At 32.9% G+C, this 12014-nt stretch overlaps 1 protein-coding gene across 2 annotated transcripts; it reads right to left on the bottom strand.

The window, feature by feature from the left end:
• Window positions 1–5459: 5459 nt before the first annotated feature.
• On the bottom strand, window positions 5460–9834 carry LOC109792049 (pre-mRNA-splicing factor SLU7). Of its 2 annotated transcripts, XM_020351432.3 has the most exons (10): window positions 9623–9834; window positions 8986–9149; window positions 8754–8866; window positions 7578–7994; window positions 7321–7456; window positions 6920–7219; window positions 6487–6703; window positions 6240–6343; window positions 5849–5917; window positions 5460–5766 (listed from the first exon to the last, which is right to left on the bottom strand). In XM_020351432.3, exons 1-10 carry the CDS (start codon window positions 9636–9638, stop codon window positions 5689–5691), a joined length of 1614 nt encoding a protein of 537 aa, XP_020207021.1. In that variant the 5' UTR covers window positions 9639–9834; the 3' UTR covers window positions 5460–5688. The 2 variants fall into 2 exon arrangements, with proteins under 2 accessions (XP_020207021.1, XP_020207022.1); XM_020351433.3 differs by lacking the exon at window positions 9623–9834 and having other exon boundaries at window positions 8986–9180.
• Window positions 9835–12014: the final 2180 nt, after the last annotated feature.

The following is a 12014-nucleotide window of genomic DNA, read 5'->3' as shown; positions in this document are numbered from 1 at the left end:
CAAAATTTATTACCCAACCCATACAGTGCTGGATTTTGATCGGATCAAATTAAGTCTGATCCAGACACTAAAAGAATCTTATCTAAACCTATTAAGTCGATTTGAATTAGTTTGGGTTCCTAGTGCCTAAAGGGTTGGTGTGGCCATTTTATCTCTTGACTACTTTACTGATTATCTTGTTAATTTTATCTTGGGGAAGTGTTCCTATGCAATGAGGGAACTAAAATTGCATTCTTTTATTCTAAGAGTTAATCACCTATACACTGTCAGTGTAAAATTTTTTACACTAGCAATCAATCAGATTTGTTAATAGTATTTTTTATTTAAATTTAATTAATTGAACAAATGACATGACACTATTAACAGATCTGATTGGTTGTCAGTGTAAAAAAAACTTTACACCGATATAGTATATAGGTGATTAACTCTTATTCTAATTGAATTGAAAGTTTGGTCTCTTCTTTTCCTCACTCAAACCATGATCTAGTGCATGTATAATTTCATATATGGCACAAGCTTCTCAACAACTATGAATCTTGACCTTATTTTATTTTTAAAAGGGTAAAATACCAAACTTGCAGAGCTAAATCCTACCCTGTCCCTTTGTACTGTGTGCAGATCAAATTCTATCTTTTGCTTATGCATGTCCAAATTTGCACCAATTTGACACGTGAGAATCTCAATTCGTGGTTATTTTTTAATAAAATAAATTAGAGTTGACCTTGTGTTAAGTATAAATGCTTATATACTAAATTCGATACCTGTACAATTCTCACCTAAGTAAACATTTCTCCGCTTAATTACAATGTTTATAATCGTTTACATTTTATAATTAAAAAACACAAAATCAACAGAATATTAGGTACAATCACAAAACACGTCGGAAAGGAAACAACTTAGAAATGAACGACAAATAAAAAAGTAAGGAAAGAAAAAATACCAACTTTTGTAAAGTTCAGATGTAAAATCTCAAAAGGTATTATATGCCCAACATTTGAAAGACAAAAACAGAGCACAGCTTACTTGCATCATATATTAGTGGAAAATATTTAGTTAAGGAGCACGATTCTCTACTGTTATAATTTTAACTACAAAGATCTAAACCCTTGAAAATACTTCTTTTTTCCATCAAAATAAAAGCATAATTTTGTTTTCAAAATTCATGCACCGTTTGATTATAACTGTTTGGGATGCCGTGCAGTTCAATTCTAAGCTCTAGAGGATCTAATTCTTTAGTTACATGCTCGCATACCACGCGAAGTATGCATGCAATTTTAAAAACAAGATGCTATCTTTTAAAAAACAAATAATAAATAATCTTGTATCTTACACAATTTTAATTGTATCAACATTTTGGAACTTCCAAAAAAGAAATCATACAGTAAAACTTGGGGGAAACATAAGAATCAAGACTTGTTGCTTACACCTAGTGTTGTTGAATAGCAGTGTTATTGCATGGCGTTGTACAGGTACATGGTGACCACTAGGCCAATAGGGATACGGCATGGGTTACTCAACACAAACCCTAAAACTAAAAGGTCTGCAACATGAGTTAAAGTCTTCTAGGGCTTGAGACTTTTTTCCCAGTCTTGAAAAAACAGCATGTGTTTAACTTTTAGGGAATGTCACTTCTCTTGATAATGGAGACAAGTGAAAACAAAAATGAAATACAGAAAATGTAATTAACACAGAACTGTAGCTGTGTCCTGAAAAATATTTAAAAGAGGTTCATGATATATACACCTCTTTTTTTCTACAAGTACACCTCCTTTTAAAAAAAATAATTAAAATTTTGAAATATTTTTAATTTTTTGTTTTAAATTTTTTAATTTTACATTCACAACATTTAATTTAGTACTTTTTTTCACATATTTTTCCTCTTTTTTTCAATTTTTACATGCACCCCCTTGTTTTTTTCACCCCACCTATTTTGGTAGCATGTGAAAATTGAAAGAAAAAAAAATGTGCGTAAATATGAAGAAGAAAATAGCAAATTGAAAGTTGAAAGTGTAAAATTAAAATTTTTTTAAAAAATTATAATATTTTATAAATTTTTTTAAAAGAAGGAGGTGTACTTATAAAAAAAAAGGAGGTATATATATCATGAGCCTAGTTTTCCAATGAACTCGTCTAAAATATCACCCTTACCTTTACCGAATCTATGGACAATTCGCATCAAAGACAGCAGCTTCTTTTGGAGCTTGATGGCATGTTTGAGAGATGAATGCACCAAGGGAAGTAAAGATATGGGGGAAATAACAGAAAAATGAAGATAGATGGTTAGCACTTAGCACTCTATGAAGATCCACAATTTTGTCACCTTATTCGCCTAGAATAAAACAACAATCCTTAGTATAAAAAGGATGAACTTTTTAATTAAGGGGAAGCAACAGAACTTTGCCAGGGTTTGTTGATCAAGCCATGGCTAGAGCAAGAAATGAGAAGCAGCCTACGGAAGATGAATGAGAGAACAATCCATGAATTTTGATCAAGTACCTATGTTCTATGAGTGAGAGGCAGGGCAGAGTGATGCATATGAACATACCCACAATTCAACTTCCATATGACTATATAAAAACCTTGCATAATCCACATATTAAACAAAAAAATGGTTGACGAAGGTGTATCTTCGGAACTGTCAATCTGTGTATCAAATGGGCCCCCCAAAAATAGAAAACCCCATGACATACTTACGAAACATTCAGTGATTGAAAATATCAATCTAAGTGTATGCAAAAAAAAAAAAACTCTCTATGCATGTACAACACTCCTAAGAAAGCTTTATCATTTAAATTCTCCAGTATGGGTCTTTGTTGTGGACCTTGTGTCCTAGTGTTTTAAATTGGGGTTGCAGACACAGTTGCGTAGACATAGAAACTTAGATGTTTCGGTCACAATTCTGGTAGCATGATTTCATTTACACCACCAAGGCAATGACATCAATAATAATTATAGAGTATTAGCATGAGGCACTTGCATTAAAGCCTACATTGATAATAAAATGTCTACATAGGATCATTGAAAAAGGAAATTCAATTTGCAGCTTTATTCTAAGCAATCACGTGTATCTTTCATGAAAAAGCCAAAAAAGAACTACCTATCCCACAAAAAGAAAATCAGCAGAAAATTGGAGGGACATTGTTTGGACAGGGACAACAGTCATAAACTGATAGTCAAATGCAAATACTTGCATGAAACTTTGCAATCAAAGAAACATTTTTCATGACAATTATTCCATCATGACTACTCAACTCAAAGCAGCATGCAAATCCACTACAATTCATGAACTGCTTAGTTCATCTGAGGTAGAACAGTGTGATAAGCCTAAAAAATATTAACATAAGACTTTTAACATGAAAAGATATGGAATTAGACAGGAAAGATAACATGGACAAGAAATTATCAAAAGAAAAGGTTACCATGGAGTGAAAACAATGAAACTCAAAAAACAGTGTTTTAAAGAAAGGCACAGCTGAGACACTCGAGAACAAGCAAAACCTGCTGTCTCTGACACCATCTATAGAATGTTAAAATTTAAATTTAAACAAAATCAAATCTATTTGATTACATAGAGGGAGACTGATACCCTTAAGTTAAAACCATTAAAAATGATTTAAATTTTAAAGGTCAATAGTTTGTCTGTAGATTATGGTGTAAACTGATTCTTGTAAGCAACCACACCTTGTAGGAACAAGCTTTGTCGTTGATGTATTCACCTAGAATACAATTTCATTCCCCAAAATACTAGTATAGAAAATAACTTTTTAATATAAAAGAAGTATGGAACCAATAGCGGTTTTCCAGGGTTCTTTGTTAGGTCTTAGAATAGTGGATTAAGTCTAACTCAACCCTACAAAACCGGCTTGTAAGGTGAGGATTGTTTTTCACTTATATATTATTTAATTGCTTAATCTCTAGTCAATGTGGGACTTGAGTTTTTCCTAATACACCCCCCTCACGTCCAGCACTATTGGGCTTGGTACGTGAATAAATGGTAGGTGGCCCTTTTTTAATGATCTAGGATTGGCGGGACTTGAATACACCCTCTCATGCCTATGGTGCATGTATCAATGAATGGTAGGTGACCCTTTTTTAATGGCGGGACTTGAATACACCTCCTCATGTCCATGGTGCATGTATCAATGAATGGTGGGTGACCCATTTTTAAGAATCCAGGATAGCTCTAATACCATCTTAGAACAGTGGATTAAGCCTAACTCAATCCTACAAAACCGGCTTGTAAGGTGAGGATTGTTTTCCACTTATATATTATTTAATTGCCTAATCTCTAGTCAATGTGGGACTTGAGTTTTTCCCAATATTAGGAAGTATGAAGCCATGCCTGGAGAAAGGAATGATAAGCAGCCTATGGAGGAAGAGAGAATACATTAGGGTCCAATTGCAAGGTATGAACTCGAGTCCCTCATTGATATTCTTTTGTGGGATTTATAAGGCATTGAGCTCTCCAACTACAACATCTAGCTTTTATGGTGTGACTCTCAGGTAAAATAGGTATTAGAGCCTTTCACCGTGTCTCTCAACTACACACGAGTAGCGCAGGTGATGACACCAAATTGTAGTGTTCGCTCGGGCCATGGAGTGACGTGAGATATTAGGATCCCATTGCAAGATATAGGACTTGAGTTCCCCATTGGAAGAATGGGATTTTGGTTTGAGGGTATAAGGTTTTGGGCTCTATAGCAAAGATGTGGTTAGAGAAGTTACCATTATCAGTGGAATTGAGAAGTCCCAGGTACTGACTAGGTAGGGCCTTGAGATCCTTGAAAGTTGCTATTGTGAAAGCCAAGCCATGGCCACCTAGCTTGGGGTACTCAGGAACAATAGCAAGGGCAAAAGAGGAAGTAAAGGAGAAAACTTAATCAGTGGTGGAGTTCTTCAACTTAAAAGGAATTAACCTGCTGGTCTCATTTGTCAACCTGAGTATTCCATTTTTCTGTATCTCAGCCACACCATTCAAGGTAAGGTTGCTGGCACCTTCATCCTTGAATCCAGCATGGAGAAGGTGGTCAACCTGGGATGAAACTGGGATCAAAAGGAACACCAAAAAAGACATGATTTTTAAAAGGGTGGCCATGGTGTGAAGACACAGACATCAGTAATACAAGGGGTTTTTGAGATGTGAAAAGGTTGAAGGTTTAGAGTAAAATGGGATATGAACGACAAGCATAATAGGAAAGGTGGTGAGATAGATCTTGGAGAGTAAAGAGAAATAATGTGAAAAAAAAGCACACAATTAATGGTTCACATGGGCCAAGCAGTTATAGATGAGGGAGTGAAAGTGAAAGATCATGCAAGAGTGCAAAATAATAAGCCTTTTAACTCATGGTGGTAAGAGTTGTTGGAGGTCTACCTAGTGCTCCCAATAGGAGAATGAAACTGATTCAATGATCCGTAAAAAAAAACTGTACAACAACAATGGGAGAATGAAACTGATTCAATGATCCGTAAAAATAAATAAATAAATAAATAAAAACTGTACAAACAACAATAGTTCCTCTTTCTCGCTACAGGTCAAAGGATCAAGGGTACAAAGCTGATAATTCAGCCTGCCCAGTCCAACTGGCAGTAAGAAAACACAGTTAGGGTCATGGACTTGCAATGAAAGAGATGAAAGCCTTTTTGCCATTAATCAACAAAGTGATACATGTCTTTTAATTATTTCCAAGCTTAGTTCAGAAAATCCTTCATTGGATCATCATGATGTACTTTCTTCATCCTGTATGCCTCCATCTCCTCTGCAGTAACCTGCAAAATTGAAATCATTTTAAAATCTGCAAGGGGCATGCATACAGATGAAATTTGCAACCAGCGACAAGAAAAACCATACCTCATCATTCCATCTAACATTATATTTGCGTTTCCTCTCATCTTTTTCTTCTCTCTTTCGTAGATCCTCCTGTGAAAGTGCACCAAAACTCAACAATCAGCACAACATATGAATAAATGTCTGAATAATTTCATTTCAAAAGATTGAAAGCTTCAGAAAAAAAATGTTTTATACTAGAAAAGAGCATCCATAATGTAAAGCCAAATCGTGCCATCTTTGTTTCAAGAAATTACATGCAATATTTAGCTTAAATGAATGGTCATGACCTAGGTAATTGAGGTCAAAAAAGGTATTTGCACAAAAATATAAATAATTCCACAGGATGTATAAGACAAAAAATGACACTAACAAACAAATACCATAAATATGTGCATTATAGATAGATATTTACCTTCTTGAGTGCGTCAGCAAGCAATTTTTCATCCAAAACTAGATCATCTGGTACATCAGTACCCCATGTAGCAAGCCTTTTCTCCTCCACAGGTGCAGGATCCTCTGTTTAGGTTCATAAAAAGAATTAGAGTCATAAGGACATACCAAATACAATTAAGAAAAATTGTCAAACAAGAAAGTAATAACAATGGAAAAGGAAGGAGGTAGGGGCACAGCATTGGTGTAGTGCATGTTAGTGTACAAACCTGTAGCAGCCTCCTTACGGGCAATATTAGCTTTCATAAGATCACTTGCAGCCTCAGCAGCCTCAATACCAGCAGCACCAGTGCAATAGCTATTACGTATTGTCTGCTTGCAGCACTTATATCCCCATTGGTGATCCTTCCACCAAGAGCCCCAAACAGTCGTGTGGTTGTTAATGTAAACATCTTCTTCATATTTGCTCCTGGGCAGTGCTACTTCCTGTTGGAAATATCATATAAATAAATAAATCTATCATTTTAAACAATAGCAATACCATAAAGCAAAATTCTTAAAAGTTGAAACTAAAACTTATGGTGAAACACTAAAATGTTAACAGATCAAGTAAGAAGTCCATTACACAACCAAGAAATATATTTAAGACTTATATGCAAGTTGCGCATGCTTAATTGTAAAGACTTAGAATGCATATGTTACCTGGCCCTTAATAATTCTACCAGCACGATCATACTCAACTTGCCTTTCACTTTGACCCAGCAGAAGTTCTCTTGGAAGTTTGTCCTCATCAGCCGCATTTCCATACTTCTCAATAATGGTTTCCTTTGTTTGGTACTTCAATTTTTCCTTCCTGACCTTGAAACTCTTATAAAGTAATTCAGCTTGGGATGGAGCTGCTTGCATGTGAACATCTTGTCCCTTATCAAATGCTTCCCAAGCATGGATATTTAATTCCTTGAACTCCAAAGCTTGCCCACTATTTCTATATTGATTATCACCCTACAAATACAAAAATCAGATTTAACCCAAATACAAGATTAAATACAGTAGTAAAAACAAACTAGTTTTTCATATGAATTTTCATTGTTGATGCAAGTTACCCCATAAAACTTTTCATTTGGATCTGCATCTGGAAGTGGGTCCTCACGCATGGATCTAGTCTTGGGATCATAGTGTGCAGAATTGCAATCAAGATTAAGAAGATACTTTGCAGTATCCTCTCGAATACGTAGATTCCTGAAGAATAAAATATTTCAGCTTCAATTCAACTATGATAAATAATGAAAGAGATAATCTTAGGTATGGGACAAATTAAGTAGGCCTTGCATTATTTAAATGATGGCAACATGAAAATTACCTCACAGTTCCAGTACTCCCACCACCTGTTGTGCGGACACGCTTCTCAACCTTTGCAAAGTCCATTTGTTTGCTCTCATCAACCTTTGCTTCATCTACCCTTAGATCATCTTCCTCTTCTTCTTCATCCTCATCACTTGCAGCAGTATCATCACCATTTTGGTTGCTCTTCTCCAATTTCTTCAGTTGTTGTTCTTTCAGGTACTTCTTTCGAGCCTCGTCTCTAGCTTCATACCTTTCAATGACTCGAGCATAAGTTGATGCATCATAACCATTCCATCTGTCCCGTTTTCCATCATAGTCAAGCTCAAAAGTTTCAATCTTTTCATCAGGGGCAATGTGTTTGTTTGTCCATTTTGCTCCCACTCTCCGTGGTCTTTCCATGCATGACTTGGAATCATGCGTCATAGCTCCACAGCTATCACAAGAAAATGAAGATTGAAGCACTCGATAAATATTTTTAAGAGAAAATGAGAATATAAACAAATTCAGAGACAAGCACATATGTCAAACTTTATAGATTAGGTAAAGTAGTCAACTAATTGGGCCTCAGAAAATTTAAATCACAAACTCAAAATAGTTTACTTACTTTAAAAATCGTATTTATAAAACATATCTTAATAACCAGACATATCCATAAGTAATATTCATATTCTAAGTTTCTAACTCTACAAAGTTAACTCACCCATCTGTTATGCTACTATACTTGGTCCCACTCCCACGCATTATTTGTAGTTTAAAAAAGAACAAAAGCAATAACTAAAATTTTAAATAACTTCAAAAACCTAATACACATTGAATAGAAGATGCAAGTCAAAACTGATATATGTAAATCCAGCCTCGTAAAGTTGGCAGTAGAATTAACTGATTATGTGAGTGTTCATTTAACCCATTAGTTTGAGAGATAATTCATATGCAAGTAAACATGATGTATATCATCTTAAAACCACAAACTCCTGAGAGTTTAATCAATAGTTTGAAAGGCCATGGAGAAAAGATATCAACACTGAAAATAATAAATGGATGACCCAAGACTTATACAGAGACCAATCACTAAATTTCATATTCCTTTTAAGTTGCAAGACAGGGAGCATACATCATATATGCAGACATAACAGCCATAACCCGTGAACACATGAGCACATACATATTTGACAAATAGAGAGAGACCACTTACTTCTCACATGCACCTTTCCGATACTTGTCTGCCTGAAAGATTTTAGCACCTCTATCATACCATGATTTGGTGTAATTGGGATCAGATTTCCATTTCTTTTGATGTTTCAAACTCTACAAGCAAGGAAAAAAGGCAGAGGAATTTATCAGCTTTCATATGTCAAAGCGAAACATCACAATTTCTTCCAGATCTCAACAGACTATGAAAACTTGAGGGAGAGGGGAAAACTTACAGGTCTGTCAGCATTAAGATACCAAGGCGCAGATGACATATACTGAGGAATGTGAGGGTTGATTTCCTTCCCATCTTCATCCAGTTCAGCAGGAGCAAGCCCCGCCTTACGCGCTTCCTCCAATTCAATCTGTTTGCGATGGTCCTCCCGGGACTTAAACGCCACTGCAATGCACGCCATACAAGTTTCAACAAAACATTGAGGTATAAGGCAAAATGGGATAAACACAGTCACGTTAAAATTCCAATTAAAAAAAAAATGAAAAAAAAAACGAAGCCATTAGTTTCAAACCAATTAACCCAAAACCAATAAAAATAAATAAATAAACTTAACGTTTACCAGACCCTACCAGGATTACCATCTTGTTCATAATAACAGCTAACAACACACAATGAGTATTGATTAACAGATTTAAATTGAAATCTGATTGGGACGGGACGAATGAACGAAACAATATTAGAGCCCGAAAATAAAAAAAAATTAAAAGCCAAAAACGAAATTGAAAACAAAAATTGAAGTTGGTCAGAAAAAAACGACATGTTGGTTAAAGAAAATAATAATCGAATGATATAAGGTGGGATTGACATCATGAACCCTAGAAAAGGAGAATCTGAGAATAGGTGGAGAAAAGGTGTACCTGATGCGGTGGCCATGATGTGAACAAACGCAGAATCGAACAGAGCGGAGCGGCTCAGTGCCGCAACACAAAACTTGATGCAGTAGAGCAGCCGGAGTGGGCGCTAAAGCGGCGGAGCGTGGCGGCGGACCGAAGCGGCGGAATGAGGCGGATCTCTCTTCTGCTCTGTCTTCTCCGTGAGGCAGCAGCGGTTCATTTGGGATTGGGCTATTTATTTTCTCTATTAGATTGGTTTGATAGACTTAATTTAAATAATGTTTATTTTTAATTCTTTATCAGTTTTTAGATTAGATAATATAAATTCTTTATTTTTAATTATTATAATTCAGATATTATTTTAAATAATAAAAAAATTATATAAAATCTTAAATTTTTTAAATTTTTTATTTGGTTTAAATATTATAAATTTATATTACTGTGGCATTTTTGAGGAATATTTTAGAATAATTTATAATTTTTGGTTAAATAAAAAATATTTGCAACATATTAATTAATATAATAAAATTTATCTATTAATTAATAACTAGACAGTTTACCTATGGAGATTTAGTTAATTTTTTTTATTAATAATAAATTAATTGTATCTAATAAAATATTTTTTTTATATTTTATATCATTTTAAAAGATTATGTAATTATATAAACTTAATATCAGAAATTATATTTTTTATGTTTAAATCACATATAAATATTTTTTCTTTTGTTTCAAAATTATCAAATAAATATAAAAATTGACAATAATATTATTTTTCTGAATGAGAGATATAAAAATAAAAAGTATACAAATAAACAAAAATATAAAAAAAAAAGTGAGAAAAAATATATATATGCCACTATCATACATATGTTAGTTACTTTTAAGGATTTTTAATTATAAAAATATTTAATAAACAAACCAGTGCAATTATTCAAATTTTAATATATCATTTTTTTAATAATTTTAATTAAAAGTACTTTTTTGAAAATTATAATAATCATATAAGCTTTAAAAATAATTATATCATATTTGATATTTTTATAATATTAATAATGATATTAATCGAAAATTATGAAAAAACTATCATATAATAATTTTTTGAAGATTAAGTTTATAATAGTATGAAAATATTTTTTTAAAAATGCATACATAATCCAACAGAAGTAAAAAAAAAAACAAAAACAAAACTTTTATTTCCAAATCAAGAATATATTTTGTGTGAAAATATGTTAATTAAATTTAATAATATGAATTTAAGTTTTGTACTCGAATATTCTTCATTTTTAATATTATATTTAAATATTTATAATACAACGAGTAACTAGTCATATATATATATATATATATATATATATATATATATATATATATATATATATATATATTATAATACAATATCAGTTGTAAAATAAATTTAAATATTGATCGACGTCTATATTAAATTTGACTACATAAAAGTAGTTATCAATAAAAAATTTAGCCTCTTCCGATGTGATACCTTACTCTCATAGTAAGTATAATCATCACAGTTTCATTCACAAGGAAAACATAGGATAAGTTTGTGAAAAAGATTCAATATTAATTCAATTCACAACAAGACAACATTATCATAATAACTTAACATCTCATAGCATGTTCATCATAACAACATATATACATATATATATCATTTAATACGTCATTACATATGTTAACTACAGAGATATCCAACATCTTATGGTGAGTAGTTTAAATGATTTTACTCTATTGAATCACAATGGTTGGTACAATACTAGATACAACAACTGACATGACACTAAGGCTAGAAATAGTGGCTAGCACAAGGCTAGAAATAACGACTAGTATAAGTTAGATTGACTTCTCAAGTTTCACCATTTAAACAAGGAAGTATGGTACTATATCAAGATAGAACAATTTAGGTATGGTTCTACTACGATATTAGTCTATAATATTAAGCTACCTATAAGATTAGCCCACCACCTATCTTCCAAAAACCACAACCCTTCGATACTAGGTTAGATATTAAGTCCTTAACTCAATACTTTACTAGGTTTGTCGCTTTATACATGTGTGCCTTAACCTTATCTACATACAAATATCACATAAAACTTAGAAGAGACAACTAAAAAATAACTTACTCTTTTAGAGGTCAACTTACTTGCTGAAGGTTTAATCGAGTTCTCAAAGCACAACAATGTATATTTGCACAATAGGATATGAAGTTTGAAAACATCTTTAACTCTCCTTTAGTTTCTATGTATTGTAGTGAAAACATATATCTAACCCACGTATCTATAGCATGTCAACTTAACAACTTTATCATATTTTAACATTCAACTTATCAACTTTAACAACTTTCAACCCATACAACATTCAACTTCCAACTTTACAATATATTACTTAAACAACACATCTT

Source organism: Cajanus cajan, chromosome 5, assembly GCF_000230855.2.
Source record: "Cajanus cajan strain Asha chromosome 5, NIPB_CcT2T_4, whole genome shotgun sequence".
Taxonomy (NCBI): domain Eukaryota; kingdom Viridiplantae; phylum Streptophyta; class Magnoliopsida; order Fabales; family Fabaceae; genus Cajanus; species Cajanus cajan.
The sequence above is the reverse complement of the archived record's forward strand: the minus strand, read 5'-3'. Positions and strand labels throughout refer to the sequence as shown.

Coding starts and splice junctions, on each gene's coding strand:
- LOC109792049 (XM_020351432.3), bottom strand. Junction 7,995..8,753: donor CGGAAAGGTGCATGTGAGAA/GTAAGTGGTCTC, acceptor TTCTTGTGATAG/CTGTGGAGCTATGACGCATG. Junction 6,704..6,919: donor GTAGAATTATTAAGGGCCAG/GTAACATATGCA, acceptor TATTTCCAACAG/GAAGTAGCACTGCCCAGGAG.